Source organism: Nelumbo lutea, chromosome 7 (assembly GCF_056320005.1).
Source record: "Nelumbo lutea isolate HS-2025 chromosome 7, American lotus-T2T, whole genome shotgun sequence".
Lineage (NCBI taxonomy): Eukaryota > Viridiplantae > Streptophyta > Magnoliopsida > Proteales > Nelumbonaceae > Nelumbo > Nelumbo lutea.
Window position 1 is genome coordinate 159,328 of NC_142690.1, and position 22,309 is coordinate 181,636.

At 38.6% G+C, this 22,309-nt stretch overlaps 1 protein-coding gene across 1 annotated transcript; it reads left to right on the top strand.

Annotated features, from left to right (window-relative positions):
* The first annotated feature begins 1,699 nt into the window (after window positions 1–1,699).
* On the top strand, window positions 1,700–19,166 carry LOC148844451 (putative apyrase 1). The gene is made up of 9 exons (XM_088953397.1): window positions 1,700–2,625; window positions 3,532–3,660; window positions 3,776–3,832; window positions 3,964–4,056; window positions 15,031–15,236; window positions 15,937–16,028; window positions 18,088–18,305; window positions 18,413–18,602; window positions 18,711–19,166. Exons 1-9 carry the CDS (start codon window positions 2,305–2,307, stop codon window positions 18,824–18,826), a joined length of 1,422 nt encoding a protein of 473 aa, XP_088809523.1. The 5' UTR covers window positions 1,700–2,304; the 3' UTR covers window positions 18,827–19,166.
* The last annotated feature ends 3,143 nt before the right edge of the window (window positions 19,167–22,309 follow it).

The window sequence follows — 22,309 nt, forward strand, 5'->3', positions numbered from 1 at the left end:
TCACTTAGGTCCCCAAACTTTAAAATGCTACAATTCAGTTCTCAAACTTTCAAAATGTGTTAATCCAATACCTGTCATTAACCAATCTATTAACCAGCCATTAAGTGACATTTGAAAAGACACAAATGCCCATTAAGTATCATCTATTTATTTATTTTTATCAACCGTTCGCATGTCGATAACAAATGAACAGTCTTAATTCCTTGCCTCTTCTATTCAAGAAAGTTGGGGTTATGTCTCAGTGGGCATTCTAGTGCCCCCATCTTTCTTGAAGAGAAGATGTAAGGATTTTGGATTGTTCATTTTATGTTAATATTTGGATGGTTGATAAAGAAAATTAAATGACACTTGAAGGGTATTTATGTCTTTTTCAAATAACACTTAACTGCTGATTAACGGGGTGGTTAATAGCATCTATGATTAGCACGTTTTAAAAGTTTGAATACTAAATTGTCGTATTTTAAAATTTGGGGATTAAAGTGACACTATACCTAGAATTTTCCTTATTTTAACTATTATAATAATACAAGCGTCAACAACCCATTACTTCAATATGAGTTGAAATGATTAATTGTGAGCAGATCCGAGATCTCTTCAAATATATACAAATACAAATCAAACAAGAACTAATAACGACCAAAGTTTTCCAAAAAGACCTTTCTTTTTAATGGTATTATCACTTAAAACAAAGAGGGTGATATTTCATTGTCCCCGAAAGGAGGTCCATTTGATCTTTACAGCCTCAATGTGGTGTCTATGATGTACCCTATCCTTTCCTCCCTCAAGTATGAACATAGTGGATCAAATGTTAATTCAACCCAAAACCGATATAATTAGTTTCGTTCAGTTCGAGTCATCATTGGGTCTCAATCAATCGCCACGTGGACTTAATGACAGAGAATAGCAGTTGGCCAAATCGGGAACCACCGTGCATCCTAATCTCATTGGCCAGGCAAACGTTGGTATATGCCATTAGATCATGAACAAAGGGGAGAAATATGGTGAACACTAGATGGAGTCCACTATGCCGGGAATAGTGTGTTTGACCTTAGTGTATTCAAGTTCTTTATCCTGCCATGACATGTGTCATTTTTTAAGTGAAGGACACAATGGCACTTCTTACTTAGTACTTAAGGGCACACCACCTATCATAAACCTTGTTTACACTATGTCACACTCTAGCTTTTCATGCTCTTTGGTTCTATTGTTGTATTGTCTTTTGAACTCTCTAACTTGGCTTAGTCAATCATCCTAACTCGTTTTCTAATCCAAACATCTGAGTGTTCTTCCTCGGAGAACCATCTCGAAGCTTCTGACATTTTATGTATAGGTCGTCCGATCTAGATCAGCTCGTCCAGTTTATATACATCATTATTATCTATTGCATGTATATAAATATATTATTGAAATGGAATTTGGTTTTCAATATATAAATAATTAAACATAAATAAATAATATTTTACATTATTAAATGAAAGAAAAATGATTTTAATATTATATCTTATTAACAAAATGAATTTACAATTTGATAAAAAAAATAACATTCAGAACGCTCCGTAAATATAGGCACATGGCTACCGATTTTAAGATACTAGTTACAGGTGATTCCGGTATCATGTCGTAAAAGTACAGTCGTCTTTCATTGTACATTTGGATGAGTGAAGATTGTATAAAATGGGATCTACTCATTGATGAGTGCGTCTCACACCGATTTTACAATCATTTCCACCGTGCATCCGCTCTCAAATTGTATGCCGTGGGTTCATTTGATACGATGGTAATTCGTCATATTCTACTTAGATGACAAGTGGCAAATTAGGCTCCAGTTTGGTTTACAACTTTACGCGTTTGTTATTGATACATTTCTATTACATAAATATGTAACAAATTAAAACAAAATCTTCGATCCTGATTGGCTGATTTATCCCACCGGCGTCATTCTGGTGCTAGCACTGCAGAATCCAAGTCCCAAGTCCTCTGCCTCCACGCAGAAGGGCCAACCTCCAACCTTGTCGTTGGTATTGGCCATCAGTCGTTGCAAGAGAGCATCACTCCTGCGACGATTGCTTCATCTCCACTCGTCTCTCTCTAACCCCATTACCATCTCGAACCACACTTTGGATTAATTCCTTCTCTCATTTGTTTTATCTGTTCACTGGAAGAGAAGAAGAGCTGGAGCCTCTACAGGAAGCCCAGTCCTTAAAGGCACCTGGAAACGGCCGGATCCGGTATAGAACACCGTCAGCCGCCGATTTAGCAGATTCACACATTCATCCCCTGTCCGATCCAGACCAACTGGAGAAGATGCTGAAACGATCGAGACAGCAAGATTCCTTCTCCGACAAGCTGCATAGGTACAGGGGGATCATCCTCGTCGTCTCTGTCCCGCTCCTTCTTATCTCTTTCGTTCTCTTCCTCATGCCACGATCCCCCTCCGATGATCTCATCTCCGTCGAATCCGATAATGTTCGTCTCGGGCGTAGGGGCTCCCCTGAGCACCGGAGATCCCGGTCTTATGCGGTTATTTTTGACGCCGGAAGCTCTGGTAGCAGAGTTCACGTGTATTGCTTCGACGAAAGTCTGAATCTCGTTCCCATCAGAAAAGATCTCGAGCTCTTCGTACAGGTAACTTCTGTTTTGATCAAATAGTGGAAATAGAAATGAAATTTGCTGCAATGCAATGTTTCTTTTTCAAAGAGGACATTTTCAGATGACTATTCCAAGGGCCTATCTGGTTCATGGAATTCGAATTGGATTGTACGATTCCATCTATTAGAATCGGAATTCGGATTCGCAGATCTGTTTGTCCTATGCTCTACAGAATTAGAATGTTTATTACCTCTTTTTGATTGACGTCCTGAGGTTGGAATTTTAGTGCTTCTTTGGCTCCTTTAGAACAACTAAACTTGGATTCAAATAATAGGTTTACGTTTGGATCGGAAATGGAAGTGGAATTTGTTCGTTGTAATGCAATGGGTTTAGAGAAGATTCTCAGATAACTATGGTTGACCCTATTCTGTGCATGTTATTGGGATTGAATTGGAATACAGAGTATATGCTGCAATGAACTACATAACTATAATTCCCAGTAGGTCTTTCAGTTTCTTTAATCCTTGATTTCTAATTTTCTACTGTTTTGATGGCTCTGGTTTAGACAATTACAGGTTTCTGCTTTTGGGGCTTATCTGCTAGGTTTTGTTTTGGTGATTTATTTGTTTTAAACCATAGACACTTTTATTCCTTCTAAAAATCTTTACCATATAACGCTGATACTTGCCTTGGCTTCACCACAAGACGAACAACAAAAACGTTTTTCCTCTATTTAGACAACCTAGCAGAATGCTCTTTTTTCTTCTATGTTTCTGGCTTCTTGCTCTGTTCTCTGAATGTTTTCTGTCTCCACTTATTTTAGCCCCCATAATTAGAGATAAATGAAGACATTTTCATGTTAACATTTATGAGGCCCATCCTATGATGTACATGTCTAGCATGCATTTTTACTATGTTCATTATGGTTCATTGTTGTTGCAGAAAAAACCAGGTTTGAGTGCATATGCCAACGATCCCCAGAAGGCTGCAGATTCTCTGCTATCTCTTTTGGAGCAAGCAGAAGATGTTGTTCCTAAAGATTTGCGTCACAAGACACCAGTCAGAGTTGGGGTGTGTACTTATGATATCTTTTTTCTTTTGTTTCACTTTTCTGTTATAAAATGTTTAACCTATGCAAGTCTTCCATACATGTTGTCCGCTCTGATTGACTTCAATGCATATTCAGGCAACGGCAGGTCTGAGGGCATTGGAAGGTGATGCTTCAGATAGAATTTTGCAAGCGGTAAATCTCATGTTGTTCCCCCTTTGCTTTTATGACTTATGTCAGTGTGTATATGCATATGCTTATATTGCCTTTTCTTATAAACACTCGAATAGGTACTCCTACTCATGGTTTAAAATACTTCGTTTTAGGTCAGGGATTTTCTTGAAGACAAAAGTTCCCTGAAGTCAAAACCAGAGTGGGTTTCTGTTCTAGATGGAACTCAGGAAGGCGCTTTTCAGTGGGTATGCCATTTTGAACTTCACTCTATATACATAAAGATTCACAGACTGCATCACAAACTACCTAGTTGACTATGAAGGAGTAATTTTTCCGTTATAGATGAAATCCTGCTGTGCAATCTTAAATGTAATGATGATTGACTTTGGGAGACTGTAAAGAGAGGATTATGATGCTTTATGAATTATACCTTTCTTTCTTTAGATGCATAGCCCTTTCTAAGCTTCATTCAATTTCTCATTCTTTAGAAACATGTAGAATTCATCATTTGGGTTGGTGATTTTTTCTATTCTCTATTCTCATTTTCCATTTCATTTAAATCAAGGTATTAATTATTGGTTATTTAAAAAATCAAGTTCCCTTGGAACATGTGCTATGACATCAGTTGTGAGAAGTTAGCAAAGGTTCCTGTACCTTCTTGGGTGAAGAACTGAAGATGGATAAAGAAGTTAGTAGTACAGAATTAGTAGAGACAACAAAAAGGACAAGAAATAGCATTGTGTACTTACAAGAGACTAAATGAAAGTAGAAAAAACTAAAGGAATTGATGTCTACAAGCTATGGTACATCTGGACAACGAAATTAAGGACCCCCAAGAAACTCAACGGCCAAAAAAGAGTAGGAGATAGTTTCCTTTAAACATATTTAGAGTGGACAACCAACTTGTGATCACCCCAACAACTACATTGATTACTGTCCACTTAGATTCCTTTTCTGAAAAGAAAAATCTAGAGCTCCTTTCAAGCCAGATATCCCAAAGAATTGCCAAAGGGACAGCTGACCATAAAACATTTGCCTCTTTTGTTCATTCCATAGATGCACCATTCTGCTAATAAAGCTGAAACAGAAGTGGGGAAGTATCAGTGGAAGGGAATAGGCTTGGTGAAGTGCAACCAGATTCTAGAAGAGAAGCTGCAGTGAAGAAAGATGTGGCTATATGCCTCGGGTTCCAGGTTGCACAAAGGACATAACATTTCAGGAATATTTTCTCCCTTTTTCACCAACAATTCTTTGGTTAGACTTTTCCTCCCATGCCACTGCTCAGGTAAAGAACTTGGTCCCTGAGGGGGCAGCATTGCCTAAATAGCCTTACTTGGGAAGGAGGAGCTGATAGGTCCAATCAGACCATGATAGAAAGACTTACCTGAAAATAAACCTGATTGAGACCATTTCCAACACCTGGAATCTTAGGCCCACAAATTAATCCTCTGGCTCTAGAGCAAAGCAAGAAAGTCAACAACCTGTAGCAGCACCCAATCATTGAAACTCCTTCTCTCAAGGATGGGGTCCAAGTGAGTGACTCCCTCTTCAAAACAAAAGTATCATCTATTGAAGCTTCCTTATTGTCAGCCGTTGAAAACAGATATGGAAACAAAACCTTCAAGGGCCTATATCTTCACACCATGATCCTTCCAAAAACTTTTTTTTTTGGAAAAATAAACTTTAATTCATAAAAGAAAAAGAATACAATGGGAGGTGATAAGAAATTGCCTGAGAGAGAAAGACAAACACTGGACACTCGAAACACCTACCAAAATCAAAACAAACAACACCCTGGACCTCCAACATCCAAAAACCAACAGACTGAAATAGAGGACAACAAAAACACCTTTTTCCCCCAATTCAAAAGACTCCCACGCATCTCCACCTTTCTGGAACACTAATCAATACTAGCTCTCTCCTCAATCCTCCTCCTCTAGACCTTCCTCTTGACCTTCATCTTCTTCATTCCATGTTTCTCCCCCTCCTCCAATAGCCACTTTTTTTTATCAGCAAAAGGATTTCATTAATAATTAAAGATTTCATCTTAATACAACTGATGGCAGATTCAAATACCCCATCAGTACACTGTTTACAAGTGTGCCCAGAAAATACTTTGCCTATTTACTCCCTGTTTAGCTAATGCATCTACTACCCCATTTGCAGTTCCTCTCACCCAGCTGAAGCATGTATTTAATTTCTTTGCAATCACATTGATCTCCCTAAATGCATGTCTGTATTCCAAGGTGCTTTGCCCAATGAATTACTATCAGTGAATCATCTTGAACTTCCAAATTTCTGAGATCATGCTGTTATTCTAATCTCAATCCTTGTAGAAGTGCCATGGTTTCTGCCTTGACTGAATCTCCTAAACCTGCTGGACCTGAATACATCACAACCACCAAACCTTGATGGTTTCTAAATACCCCTCTAAACACCACAGCCATAGGGCTGAGAAAAGCTTTCAGCGTCCTAGCCACTGGCACAATACCTTTCAGCAATTAGATATTTAGATGTCTCAGGAAATTTAACATTTTTGATATGCTCCAAAAGAGAAGGCCTAACAGCTGTCTATCACCCCATATTTGTATCTTGTGCAAAGTTAGTGCTGAGACCCTCTCCCATATACTAATCTGTTGCCTATTTTTGTCTCATGTTTGGGAATGCTTCTACTCTCTCTTTGGATGCAAGTGGATGCTACCTTAAGATGCTGCAAATTATTTGGAGAGTATAGGAGGTGAGAAACAATAGACCGTTCAAGGAGCAACACAGGTCTTGGGATGCCCTAATAGAAACTAGAAAGGATTTCTTTGAAGCAATTGATTGGGTCAAAACAATGGAGATCTTTAAGGGTTATAATGTGGATGACATGATTAGAGGCTGACATTTGATAGCAACTTTCCCTACGTTGAGGATCAAAACACAAGAACAATGGGCTCCACTGAGTAATAACAGAATTAAATTGAACTTTGATGGGAGTTCCTTTGGTAACCCTGAACCATCAGGTAATAAAGTGATATGAACTTGTGCCGGAAAGACAAAGTAGAGCCAAATCATGATCTAGTGATTACCAAACTGAAGTTGGAAGATTACCAAACTGAAGTTGGAAAATGGAAAGCCAACACATATCAAGCTAAAGAATTGAAGTTAGCCATCAAAAGGCCAATCACAATCACTGAACCGAGGAATCAACCATGTCAAACAACTAGGTAGTAAAAAATGCCAATAGAATTACTAAAATGGAGCTAGTTAGCGGAAAACCAACTGTGACAATTCAAAAATTCCATGAGCCATAGCTTTGTACTCTTTCTCTACACTAGATCAAGCCACAACAGATTGCTTCTTACTTCTCCAAGATAAAACATTACCACCCACCATGGTATAGTAACCAAAAGTAGAGTGCCTATCATCAATAGGACTTGCCCAATCAACATCAGTGTAGGCCTCACCTTCGAGATGCCCATGAGAAGATTTGGGCTTATGCATATATTGATTGACCACACTCACAGCCTATGATATATCAGTTCTAGTCAAACATAAGTAGAGAAGGTGACCAACAAGTCTCTGATACACACCTTTTTTAGGAAGAGCATCTCCATCATCAACTCCCTACTTATGATTGTGATCAATTGGAATTTCATCTTTTTTACAATCCAATCTTCCTATTTCTTGAAACAAATCAAGAACATTATGAAATTAACCATGTCCTTGTCCCCGATCCCCGTTGAGGATAAAAATTGTCTTCCATCCCCGATCCCCGACGGATGGGTTCCCCACGAGGACCCGAGTCCCCAAAATTTTTTAGATAAAGACATTTATTTGAAAAATAAATTTACTTACAATAAATAAAAATTTTAGGCGGGGACCTCGATCCCCATCCCTGATCCCGACCCCGACCCCAATCTGGGATTCCCATTAATCCCCGCCCTCATCCCCACCCCGCTAAAATAATTCCCCGATGGGGGAAGTCGGGTCCCCGTTGGGGATAGGGAAAATTGCCATCCCTACCTATAAGTACCAGAGATTTCCAAGATCCTTAATTTCAAATTTAATAGCAAAGAAAGAATTAAATTCAACAATACCTGAGAAATCATCCCCTATGATAACAATATCATCGACATATACTATCAACATAGTCACATGGCCATTGACTCTCCTTCTGAACAAGGTATGGTTAGCTTGAGATCGCATGAGGCCAATTTTCAAGATTGCCTTTCTAAATCTGTTAAACCAAACTCTAGGTGATTATTTAAGGCCATAAAGGGATTTCTTCAAGCAGCAAACCTTTCCTTCACTTCTTGGGATGTTCACTCCTAGAGGAAGATCCATGTAAACATCTTCTGAAGGTCACCATTAAAGAAGGCATTCTTAACATCCATTTTATACAAGGGAAAAGAATAGTGGGCAACTATAGTCGTAATCATTAGAGTTGAGTTCATCTTGGTTATAGGAGCAAAGGTTTCCTAGTAATCAATACCATAAGATTGTTCAAAGAGGGTTAAGGGATGAAGAATTTCATTGTGTTTCAGAGCTATTATTGCTTCTAGATTTGGTGTGTTTGGACCCCACTAACCCGGATAAAAGAGTTTGGACCCTAACCCTGGTTGGCTCCTTCACTTGTGCATCTTTCTTTAAAGCCCTTTGCTCTAACCCTTCCTTTCAAGTCTTCCTTGTTAAAGAGGTTTGGTTAAGGCAAATATCCCCCAAAATAGCAGTGTTCTGTTGGGAAGCCTATTATGGTAAGATCAATATTGTGGAAAACTTGCAAAAGAAGAAACCTTTTATGTGTCAATTATCAAAAAAAGAAACCTTTTATGTGTCTATCCCCAAATTGGTGCTTATGTGTAAAGTGAAGGGTGGGGACTGTAACCATTTGCTGATATCACGCTCCTTTGTTGCCAATATTTGGAATTGGGTTGTTTCCTTATTTGGGTGCAGGACTGGGGTGGATTCGAGCCGAGTTGAGTCGAATAGTACGAGGCTCGAGCTCGGCTCGAGTCAAAAACTTGTAAGCTTGAGCTCGATTTGAGAAAAAAATGTTTTATAAAAATAAAAAATTATATATAAAAATATTTTTATTTGATATTTAAAAATTAAGAATTATAACATTTTTATTATATATGTTATTTTTCTCTCTCTCTCTCTCTCTCTCTCTCTCTTTCTATATATATATATATATATTCGAGCTCGGCTCGCGAGCCGAGCTCTATTAGGCTTGAGCGTGACTCGTTTATTAATCGAGCTTGTAAATTGGGCTCGAGCTCGGCTCGAAGCTCGATTGAAGCTAAACCGAGCCGAGCTTTTCACAAGCCAAGCTCGAGTAGCTCGTGAAGAGCTCGGCTCGTGAAGAGCTTGTCTTGTGGCCACCTCTATGCTGGAGGAACTTGCCCTCTGAAGTAAAGCTGTTGTTCACTCTGACTGCTCTTGGGAGATTGACAAAAAGAGGGAAGCTACTGTGGAAATGTATTAGAGCCGCTACTTTGTGGATTTTATGGGAGGAGAGAAATGCTAGAATATTTCAAGAAAAGGAAAGAAGTCTTGTTGAAATCAAGGAATGCATATTGACAAGGACAATTGAAATCTTCACAATTGTTGGTAGATTTCTCCTTTGACGACTTAAGGAGAAACTGAGAAGCAGTGGCTTCTAGTGGCTTCTACAGTATCTACCAAGAACAAATTACAAGTTAAATGGAAACCCCCACCGGATGGAGTGGTAAAATTGAATTTTGATGGCAGCTGCCAAGGTAACCTAGGGCCATCCGGAATTGGTGGGATTCAGAGGGAACAATTTGTTAGTAGAAGGGGATTCCAAGGTAGTAGTGGGTTGGTTGAATAGCCCAAATACAGCTTGTTGGGGCTATAGGGACCTGTTAAAGAAAGTTAAATGGATGACAAGAAATATGGTTGTCAGGTTTCAGTGGGTCAGTGGGTCAGCAGGTCAGCAATTGTAATGGCTGGTTCTCTGGCCAAGCAAGGGGTGTTAAGGGGAGATCTGTTTTGGGCTACTTTGTAATTTGTGTTTCAGGCTTGGGCATGTTTAGTGTATATGTTTCAGTCCTCAGGGGAGGTAACATCTCGTGCCTCTTCCTAGACTGAGTGTACCCCTTTCACCATAAGGTGAGCTTTATACCTTTCAATTGATCCATCAACTTTATGCTTCATAGTGTTTACGCACTTATATCCAATAGGAACTTTACCTTTTGGGAGAGAAACAATTTCCCATGTTTGTTTTTTTTTTTTTCAAGAGCCTCCATTTTATGATTCATAGCATCCTTCCAACGAGGAAATTGCAGTGCCTCGATAACACTATGAGGGATAAAACAAAAGGAATGATAGAGATATAAGCACAATAAAAAGGTGGTAAGGTGTCATAAGAGATATAATCTGGGATAGGATATTTAGAACATGTTCTTTTTGATTTATGAATTGTAATAGGGAGGTTAAGGTTAGAGCTCACATTAGGAAGCTCAGTAACATATTCAACACAAGCATCAAAAGCAAGAAGTTTAGGTTCCAAATTGCCTAAGTCTAGGAAGTTAGATTGTAATGGACATTTAATTTCCAGAGTTATTCTCTTTTTTCATCTGACAAACCACTAGTGCCAACACCGAGGAATAGGAGGCAGAGGAAGAGGTACAAGAGGAGCACTACTACCAACCACCTTATACGGGAGGAGAAGAGGAGGGACCAACAATATCAATTGTAGCTGACACAAGAACAATCATGACAAAAGGAATATGATCTTCACTAACATTCTCTTCTTGAAGAGAAGGACAAGAGGAGGAGAAGGGAGTAAACTCAAAGAAGCTGACATCTTTGGACACATATCTCTTACCAAAACAAGGATCATAGTAGTGATACCCCTTTTAAATTGAAGAATACCCAAAGAAGACACACTTGATAGGCTTTGGGTCAAATTTCAACCTAGAAGAACTCATGTCATGGACAAAGCAGACACACCAAAAGACCTTGAGAGGGAGGTGGAAGTCATCCTCATTGGGAAAAAGAAGCTGATAAGGAGACTGGACATGAAGGTTACATGGGGGAAGTCTATTAATAAGATGTACAGCCGTTTGGGCAGCATCCCCCCAAAATCGAGTTGAAACATGCATGTGGAATAACAGTCCTCTGGCCACTTCAACCACATGTATGTTTTTTCTTTCTGATACCCCATTTTGTTAGGGAGTACGAGGACAAGAACTTTGGTGTAGGGATGCAAACGGATCGGATCGGATTTGAATCGAGGTATATCCGAATTTGATTTGATAACACAAATCCTAGATCCGGTCCAAAATCAAGATCTGATTGGATCTCACAAATGATGATTCAAATCTGAATCTATTAAGGATGTCAGATATCTGAATCTGATCTGATCCGATTTATTTTATAAAAATTTTAATAAATTATTAAAAGAAAAAATGTAACAGTTTATATAAAGAAAAACAAAAAATACAAGTATTTTTTCAACTTTTTTTTATCATATATATTAATATATACATGTCTTTTTTATAAAAAAATACAAAAAATGCAATACAAACATTTATAATAGGATCGAATTCTTTCATATTGGATAGGGGTGATCCGAATCCGAACTGATTTTCAATCGGACCCTATTATCCGATCTGAAAATTCCGTAGGAGATTATCAAATCTGACAAAAATAGGATTAGATTTGGATTGAGTCAGATCATGATTCAGTCCATTTGGACCCCTATTCTTGTGAATTACCCCTTTCTCTTTAAGGAAGGCTTGTAAGTGCTTCTTGAAGTATTCCTTGGCATTGCCAGATATGATAATCTTATCTTTTTCTCAAACTAGGTCTCCACCATATTGAAGAAGTTTTTAACAATTAAAGGCATTTCATCCCAGCTCTTCATCAAATACAACCAAGTATACCGTGAGTAGTCATCAATAAAAAAAATGAAGTACTTGTAGCCACCCATACAAGGAATAGAATAAAGTCCCCAAACATCAGCATATATTAAATGAAAGGCAATATTACTTTTGTTACTTGCAAAATATGTGGTTGTACATTGCTTTGATAGTTGACAAACTTCACACTATAGATCAGAACTAGATGCAAACTCAAAACAAAAAGGAAACAAAAACTTTAGTGAACCAAAGCATATGCCCAAGTTTCAACCTAGTTTCTCATCGTGATAGGACTCAGACTGACACATTAACCCTAACTTTGGGACTGATCAAGAAGATAAACTCCATTGGCTTCATGTCCACTACCAATAATCTTCCCCATATTCAGATCCTAAAAAACACAATGAGAAGGAAAGAAGGTTATAGAGCAAATGAGCAATTATGAGATTTGGTAAGGGGACCTAATAGACAAAGATTTCTATGAATTATGGAACATGGAATACAGAGTTCAAAGAAAGGTTGTTGGTAAGTTTTTTTACCCAAAATTGGAGTTTGAGATCCATTGGCAATGGTAGTCTTACCTTTCTCTGAAAATAATGTATAAGTGGTGAAGTAGGAAGGCATACCAGTCATATGATCATTGGCTCCTATGTCAACTATCCAAGAGCTAGGGGATGAGGCATGTAAGTGCAATACCTGATTTTGCAAAGGCACTGAAAGGTGCATGTGAGACAGTAGATGTGGGGTAGCCCGCTCATTTCAAGTTGATGAAAGATGCATCTGAGTTTGTCCATCACATCAGAGGTGTCATGAGTAGATGCCTGAGCAGGAGGATTTCTCTCAGGCATATGAGTCTAAGCATCATGGTTGCCTATAGCAACATGAGCATTTCCCTTCTAGTTTTAAACTTCTTAGGCTTCAAATGGGGGAATTCAATTTCTAGTGCCTATCCTTGGTGTGCAGTGTGCTTCAACTTCTTGCAATATTCACAAATAATCTCTCTTTAGGCTTTTCAAATATAGGTTTACCGGAACTCTGTTTGGGCTTGGTGGACACAAGGGCAATGTGTTTAACTATAGGTACCTGCATCATAGCATTCCTCCTACACTTCTCATTTTGCACAAGGGAATATACTCTAGAGAATGACAAGATATCGGTACTAAGAATGTGCTGCCTGGTGAAGTCATAGTCAGCATTTAGTCCAGCAAGTATATCAAAAACTCTGTTCTTCTCAATGTACTTCTTGTATTGTTCAACATCCAAGGATCCTTCCACACCAAAGCCTCTAAATGATCAATTTCTTCCCAAATTTATTCTAGGGAAGAGAAATACATAGCCACCAACCTTTCCCCCTTACACATACTACACGCTTCTCTCTACAACTAATAGATTTTAGCAGTGTTTCTAGCTTGAGAATAAGTGGCAGTTAACTAGTCCCAAATATCCTTGGCTGTTGAGAGGAACACATAGTTATGGGCAATTTATGGCTACATAGAGCATACAAGCCATAACATGACCAACGGATTATCCCTCCCATTTGGAATGATTTGGATCTTTAGGTTTTGGTTTAGCTTCCTTACCAGTAATAAACCCAAGCTTACCTCTCCCCACTGATTGTAAGCTTAGTTGATTGGGACTGTTCAAGGAAATTTGTTCCATCAAGTTTGGCAGTAGTAATCTATCCACCGGCATTATCATTACCTCCCGAGAAGACATAGATAGGCACACATACATATTTGTGTGAGTACATCGATCACAACCCTTCCAAAAAGCTTTTCTCACCAACACCACAGTATTCCAACACCAGCTAAAAACCCAAAGCCCCTTCTCACAAGGTTGAACGAGGGTTACAACAATAAAATGGGAGAAAACAAGTGCTGAAGGAAAAAAAAGAGGAAGAAATTCCTCAAAAAAAAATTTAGGGCTCTAAAAATTTGGGGATTACCTCCTGCATGCTCAGAAATTCCCACGATCTAGAAACAAGAGATTTTAGAGGTAACCAACCCACCACACGATCACACAGCCCTAAACTTCAGATCTGGATTTTCACCATTTTTCATCCAAAAATTAAAAAAAAAAAATCTCAAACACCTTCAACCGACCATGAAACATATATCAAAATTCTTCTAAAACTTAGGTGATCAATATGCATCCGAAACGGTAGCTCTACTTGTGAGTCACAACTGGCAGCAGAAGAGTCCCTTGATCTCAAAGTGCTCTGATACCAAGTTACAAACAATTGTGTAATAAAGAAAGAAAGAAAAGAAGAAAAGAGAAGAGGAGAGGAGAGGAGAAGAAGAAGAAGAAGAGTTTGTCGAGAGAATGATGTGTGTTACTGTTCACACCAAGTTAACAAATGATTATGTGATAAAGAAAGAAAGAAAAAAAGGAAAGAGAATAAGCAATGAGGTGTGCTACGTTCACACCCAGAAACAAAGTATTTGACTATAATGAAGAAATTACAAAAATGCACATAACTAGGTGCCCTAATACAGAAACACATAGCAAGACAAAAATGCCCTTACACTCTCAACAATGGATTGGAGGGATATCCGGTCCATTGACATTCTTGCATATAACATAGAGTCTACATGAATTGGCAGCAGACTTCTTGGGTAACAATTTGCTCAATGTTATTGGCATTTGTATCAACTCAGTATTTTTTTGGGTTTGGGCTTGTAGGATATCAAGTTTTCTCTAGTAGCATCTCTAGGTGTTTTGAATGTGTGTTACAGAATTGTTTTCTATGCTGCAAATGTTTTGTTTTATTTTTTTCTTTTGTACATCCTTCATGTACACCCCTCTTTTGAAAGTTACCTCTTTTCAAAAAAAAAAAAAAAAACAAAGAAAGAAAGAAGTGCGATACATGTCAACAGTGTCTATGATCCTGTATTAATTTGTCTGAAAGTATGGAAATCTCCTCAAAGAGATTTGATTTAGGAGTATGTTTACTTCTGGCGCATGTTTCTTCTTTATGTCCAAGAAGACACTAGCATTCTTCTTCTTTTTTCATCATATCTTATAAAAAATGAAAGCTACCAATAAAAAGATCTTGTTCTTTCAGTGCATCTTTGTACTTATTATTAATATTTTTTATTATCTTAAAAATGTCTGGTTCTTTTAGCCATTCATTCTCTCGGGATTTATGAAATATTATCAACATAACGTTCGGTTATCGAAAAGAAAAACGCAAGCTTCTCAATTCCCAACATTTATAACATTTATAATTGTAAATTAACTATGTATCAATGATGTATTCCTGCATGTCATATACTCTCTTCTAAACCTTAATAATTTTCATTGGTTATAGTTTTGCATTCTTTACTGAAATTGCTTCTAACTGGACAGGTTACCATAAACTATCTACTAGGAAGAGTGGGAAAGAAATACTCAAATACAGTGGGAATAGTTGATCTTGGAGGTGGATCTGTCCAAATGGCATATGCAATCTCAGAGAAGGATGCTGAGAAGGCTCCAACAGTAAAGAATGGGGAGGATTCATATGTGAAGGAACTGTTTCTTAAAGGAACCAAATATTATCTTTATGTCCACAGGTCTTCCATCTCCTTATGCTAATCGATGTTATGAATTCTATTGTTAGTTATTTTTTTAATAATCAAACATTAAAGACAATTTCATTATGAATAGAAAAAATCCTTGCTATCCAAAACAATAGCAGGTTACAAACAAAGACAACAGTATACTCCTGTATTCTTGATATAGAAATTCCTGATAAATCTTCTCCCATTCCGGAATACCCCATGCAAGATTATCTGTTGTGGCTCTTATTCTAGATAGAGAATCTGCCAAGGTATTTGCAGATCTAAGGATCCACTTGAATGATCAATTCAGGTTAATAGCTAGAGGTCTTGCTTCTCTAACCAAGAATCACGGCATCCATGGTGCATCTTCACCTGATGTCATCTACTTTACCACCACCAGACAATCTCCTTTGACATATAATTCTTTATCTGTTGAAGAAAATTTTAAAAAGTGTTTTAGTGCTAACAATTCTGCATTTAACAAGTTTCCAACACCAAGTTACCAATAGGCCCTGAGAAGCTAAGTAGAATGTTTCTCCTATCATGTCTGATCTCTTGAATGACAATTTTTTCATGGTGGATCCTTTGGTAGCTTTGAAAGACCATTATTGTTATTTTGAATGAAACACTTATATTTTGAAATATTGCTTTGGTTTCTTGAAAACAACCTGTTAAGTATGTGCCTCTTTACATGTTGCATTTTGTATTGCAGTTACTTGCACTATGGTTTATTAGCAGCCCGAGCAGAGATTCTGAAGGCTGTGGGAAGTTCTGAAAATCCATGCATTTTGAATGGCTATCATGGTACTACGTATATCTTCATTTCCCATAATATCTTTGATGCAGGGACATTGCTGTGGTTTTTCATTGTGTGTTTTGAGTCATTAATGGCTTTCCTGGTTGTACTAGGATTTGGTTTTCCTAGTTACTTAATAGTTCATTTTCCTAAACATACTAGGAGTTGTTCTAATTGGTTGAGTTATTTGGGCATGTCAAATATATGCTAGTAGGCCAGAATCATAACCCTAATTCAAGTAGGATTTGTTTTTATTCATGGTCCTAAGTCAACTAGTATTTATCTCAAACCTAAGTAGTTAGACTTGTACATATCACTCTAATGGGATAGGGAATTGGGCAGCTGTTGCTGCCCAGGGCCCTTTCATTTTCTTTGGGCTACATGACGTTGTAAAGTAACAGTTACTAATCAAAAGAAAAAAAAAAGAATGGAAGAAAGAAAAAGAGGCCATTCAATGAACTATATTGCTTCTACTATAGTACAGCCTACGGATTGTTTTTGATAACCAAATAAAATTTTATTAGATCATTAAATAAGATGGTACAAGCTTCTCAAGGAGAGGCATGAGATGTAACCTCCCACAGTAACAAAAGGAAAACAAATTACAACTGAGCCCTGGAGGGCTCGGATTGCCCTGGCTACTCCCATCAAAGTTCAATCTCACTGGTCCTGAGAAAAGAGCTATGACATGTACAGATTCTTCTCTCAATACCCTCCAATTCCTGGAGGGCTCGGATTGCCTTGGCTACTCCCATTGAAGTTCAATTTCACAAGTCCTGCAACCAGAGGCTTTCAAGATATCTCCACTCTTTCTTTTCTAGAAAAGCTTCTCGCCACCTCCCTCCAATTTCTCCAAGTATCATCAAATGAGTTGCAAGAAGGAATCTCAGGTTCTAATTCATTGAATAGCCCTGACCATTACACATTCCTTTACCGCTTCTATGCTCTTTCCTTTTCTAAGAAGATTCTAGCATTCCTCTCTTCCCAAAGAGTTCAAACTACTGCTCTCACACGCAATTACTTGATTCTTCCCTTTGCTTAGGCCAAGTGAAAGTAGAAGGGTTGAAAAGCTTTTCCACCTCTGTTTGCAAATTCTCCACCTGCGCCCAAACAAAGAAAAAAAAACCTTTCCCAGATATCTGCAGCAAAGGGGCAGGAGAATAGTAAGTGGTAATAGTTTTCCCCATTAGACTTGCACAAAAACACAGCAGTTAGGGGAAGATATACAAAGAAGGTCTTTTTTTTTTTTTTGCAAGCTATCCAAAGTGTTGATCTTCCCAAGTCACACCTCCCAACTTCATCAACAACCTCTTACATATTAATGTTAATATGGTCCCAACTTACTTCATCAATAACCTCCTTTTATTTTATACCTACTCTGCCTGATCTAGGCATCTCGCATATAAGCAAGCTTAACAACTAAAATAGCCAAGTCAAGAACTACAATGCCCTGGCTCATTATGTTTTGAAATTGCAGCCTTTAAGTGATAAATCTCCATTGCATGCCATCCCAACGTAGGAAATAAGCATGTGATCTCGTCAAGCAAAGTGAACTTCTTGACCTTCTATTCTGCCTGCTATTTGGGAACCCTATGACCCATCCTAATATTTCAGGAGTTGCTTCTTTCTCCCCTCCTTCAATGATAGGGTTAATTGTGAGGGAAATGTGTTGATTGTCCATTCTTTGGAGTATTTGAGATAATTATGGTGATAAGTGGAATTCGGATTTGCTCCTAACAGAGTGTGCCTCACACCAACCTCACAGCACGTTGCGGCAGTGCATTAGGAACATCTCCCCATGAATGATAACTTACAAATACAGAGACGTTCCAGATGTGTGGCTCCAAGTGCTTGTGAGGTTGGTGTGAGAACCACTCTGTGAGGAGCAAATCTGAATTTGGTTAATTGTAGAAGCCAAAAACTAGTGGTAATTACCAGGGGATAATCAATGCTTGTTGTCTTCCAGTTTTGAACGCAATCCTTATTATTCCTGTTCTTATGTTTGGTTTCAAATGGCATCTCCAAATAATTTTTGCTGATAGATGATGCCCCCTTTTCTTCTTAAAGGGTCCTACAAATACGGGGGCCATGAATATGAAGTATCAAGTTCTGCATCTGGTTCCAACATTGACAAGTGCACAGGGGCTGCTTTTAAGGCTCTCAAAGTTAATGAATCAGCATGTACACACATGAAGTGCACTTTTGGTGGAGTATGGAATGGTGGTGGTGGGGATGGACAGAAAAGTTTATTTGTTGCCTCATTTTTCTTTGACAGGGCTGCTGAGGTAATTAGAAATTCTTGATCTAGATCCATGAGAACTTCTATCATCATCATCATCATCAGCTCTGTTGCTTTGTGTCCATGCTGACTGAATCGTGTTTCTATGTACAGGCTGGTTTTATAGATCCCAACCAGCCCGTTGCCAAAGTCCGCCCTGTGGAGTTCCAGGAGGCAGCAAAGCGTGCTTGTGAAACTAAACTTGCAGATGCTAAGTCCACCTACCCGCATGTTGAGAAAGATAACTTACCTTATCTATGTATGGACCTTGTCTATCAGTTCACATTGCTTGTAGATGGGTTTGGTACGTTATAGGTCATCCACTGCTGGAAATCCATTCTTACTTTTCTCTGGCAAGCATTATTAAAGGATTCTAATCTTCCCATATTGGCTACTGTTGTTCCTTGGACAGCTCTAGATCCATGGCAAGAGATTACATTGGTGAAGAAAGTGAAGTATGGGAATTCCCTGGTTGAAGCAGCTTGGCCACTAGGTAGTGCCATTGAAGCTGCATCATCATCAACATAACCGGAACCTACATTATTTGCGATAGTTGGGAAAATTTTGGTTGCACGGATTTCTTTCGCATTAACAATTTCTAGGGACGACTGGTGAATCATACCTAAAAAGCCTTGAAGGATTAGACTGTTTTTGTTCATTTTTTGATAAGCTTCTGTAGGCAACAGAGGTTGGATTTTTTTTCTCTCTCTAATATCGAGAAGTGGGCGGTGGGAGTCTAATTCAACTTCCCTTCATACTGTTTGTTACAGAAAATGTCAATTTATTACATTTGTCAGAGAAGATTTGACAAATTGATTGTTCATTAGAACTCCAAAAACAGATAAGATCTCGGAACCCTTCTCATTTATCATGCTTCTTTGAGCATTAAACTTAAAACCATTATTCTCACTAATTTATTTTTAATTCCATAATCAGAAACAATTACTATGCTTCTTTTAAACATTTAACTTAAATCATTTTTTTCCATTTATTCATTACTTTCACAATCAGAAATTGTAGGCAATTTGGCTGATAAGTCCCAGCACAACCCGAAAAGTTAGGATTGGGCTAGGGTTAGGTTAAATATATATAAGTCCAACTTGGTTAAATATATACAAGTCCAATGACATCATCCAATAAGGAAGGTCTTAATCCATTTTGAAATGTAAGGGGGAATTTTAGTATTTATCACAAACTTAAAGGGAGGTTAAAGGCTTTTACCCTAAAAGCGTCAGTTCTCTAATTCTCTCCACACAACATTTATACATATGTACAGGATCAGTAGTGTATTGATATTTTGGGCTAGATGACTAAATCATAGATTATGATTTAAAGACCTAACCTGTTCAACCCCGAAAGGGTACTTTGGATAAATTGTTGAAACCTCCCTTGAGGATTACAAAATGGCTGAAACCTCCCCACTTTTATGTTAATGGTAATATCCTCTTTTGACATTTGTATTTGTATTCTTCCCCAATTGTGCTTTTATTAATCAAAATGAAGACGCTTAAAGTTCAGTTGTTAATTTGTCAGCTAGCCTCATGGGGGTGGCGTCTGGGTGAGATTTGTAAGCCCCTTTTATTTCTCGGTTTTTATCTTATTCTTTCGGCTTTTATGCTCAATAGTTACAATTTTAAGAAAACTTGACCAAATGGCTAGTGTTCGATATGGCTCGAAAATTTGTTTGAACGTATTTTCTAAAGTTCTCAATGCATATGTAATTAATTGATTTTATTAACGGTTTGAACTTCTTTCACCAGATACAGGAGATTGGGATTGCATTTTCACAACATCGGGTGGATTTCCCTTGAAATCTTTTACTCCATGAAAAGCAAGGAAAAATAGGTTATATAGCCTATAAAATTGACATGAGAATGCCTACTATCATAGATTAGAATGGGACTGCGTCAAATTAATCCTAAAAAATTGAGATTTCAGTATTTCACTACAAATGAATAACTGGATAATGCAATGTGTTTCAACAGTAAGTTATCAAGTAGTAGTAAATGGATCCCTAGGATAGTTAATCAGACCAACGAGAGGAATCAGGCACGGAGATCCCTTCTCCCATACCTTTTTGTCCTAAGTTGTGAGGCATTAGCCAGGCATGTGGATCTCCAATTGATAGAGTCTTACATTTCATTTTATCCAATTGAGATTTCAGTATTTCACTACTTGATTTTTGCAAAAGCATCTTTCGAAGCCAGTCATTCCTTAAAGGATGTTTTCATAAAGTACGCTGAAGCCTCGGGTCAAGGCCAAATTTTCATAAATCAGCAATGAGTTTCCCAAAAAATGTGTCCACTAGATTCCAAAAAATGTTGGCTAGGATAACAGGCATCCTAATAATGAATAAAGATGAGAAATATCTAGGTACTCCGATTATAAATTTTAAAGTTTCAAAAAAAAAAACTTTTAACAATATATTGGATAAAATGAAATGTAAGACTCTATCAATTGCTAGAAGAATATCAATGCTTAATGAAGGAGAATTTGGCCATTCAGTGATAACGTGCCACGTATTACTTTGGAAGAGACTCTCACACCTCGGATGACCCATAACCTCGAACCCAGTGACCTGGAGACCTTGGCATTAAGGGGTGACCTCATCACGACTGAGCTTGGGACCTCGGCATCAGATGTGACCTCCTCCCGAGACCCGACTAACTTGATTGAGGCCTAGTGGCCGACCTGCTTGATGTGGCAACTAGTTTCCTTCATGAGTGAGTTATTGTCCCTGATTTCTTTGAGAGCATGATGCTCGACTGTTAGACCCATCTCGCGCATCATCCGCTTTGAAGTTGATTGGACGGACCTTATCCCTTTACGTGGATCACATTTTCCGGCTGAGAAATTGCCTCCAAATATGGCAAACGTGGCTTCTCAGAGATCTCAGATGCACGCAAAGCTCCTAGTTCCTTACGCCTATATAAAGGCGTCATCTCTCTCTCATAGAAGGTACGTGCGATTTAGCTTCACAGCTCTCTTACTTTCTCATTTCCTAGCTCTCCAAAACTCTTTGCTGACTTAGGCATAGGAGTGTTTGCACCGAGAGAGCATCCCAGACACTCTGATCTCTCTTGACAGCTTGGCCAGCTGTCCTACCCAACTCACCCTCCAAGTTGTTATCCAGTAGGGAGCGATTAGATCGTGCAACATCAACTGGCATTGTTTGTGGAAACTCACTATGAAAAGTCAATTTCTCACCTTTCTATTAAATGAGTAATGGCATCTTTAAGCAACGCCAACAACAACAATGCCGACAACCTTTAGATTGGCAGCATTGCACCTGGGAGCAAAACTAGTCTACGTCGAACACGGAGAACCCATTAGTCACGATTGGATAGTTCACCATCCCTCTTACTCTGCCAAGCATCACGACCACCCCAGGACTGAACCTCCCTCTACCCTCTTTGATTGCGCCTCTCCCAGCGGTTGAACCCTTAGTGGCTCTTGTAGGAATCAATGGCCATTAGTTTTATGAGCTAATGTAGTACATCCACTGTATAGATCTACAAATGTAGTCGTGGAAAGGTCGTTTCGCAGCAATGCCCCACCAATTTGTGCCCAGCATGTAGATGTCACAGGTACCTCAATAACAACAACAACAACAACAACAACATGTTGCCAACCAAATCCCCGCCCCAACAATGAACGCAAACAGAACCAACATCGGAATGACCTGAACTAGGATCATAATCAAGTGTCATTCCCTCGCAACAACTAGAATGACCAGAACCAAGGTTGTGGTTGGGGCAGAAACAACAGCCAAGCTTGGATTCGCACCTCAGAAGCTCAGGATTCCTCATATGCCCCGTCCGAAGAAACTAGCCAAGCTAGCTCTACAGTTGACCTCAGCAACACTGGTGCAACGGAGGGGAACCATAAGAGACGCCGCAGACGCTCCCGAAAAAACCCGAGGAAAACCCGCTTCACCCCAAACGAGGGGGAAGAGGTGAAGAAGGAAGAGGTTAGTCAGGTTGCCACTTCGTTTGCTTCACACATCACCCG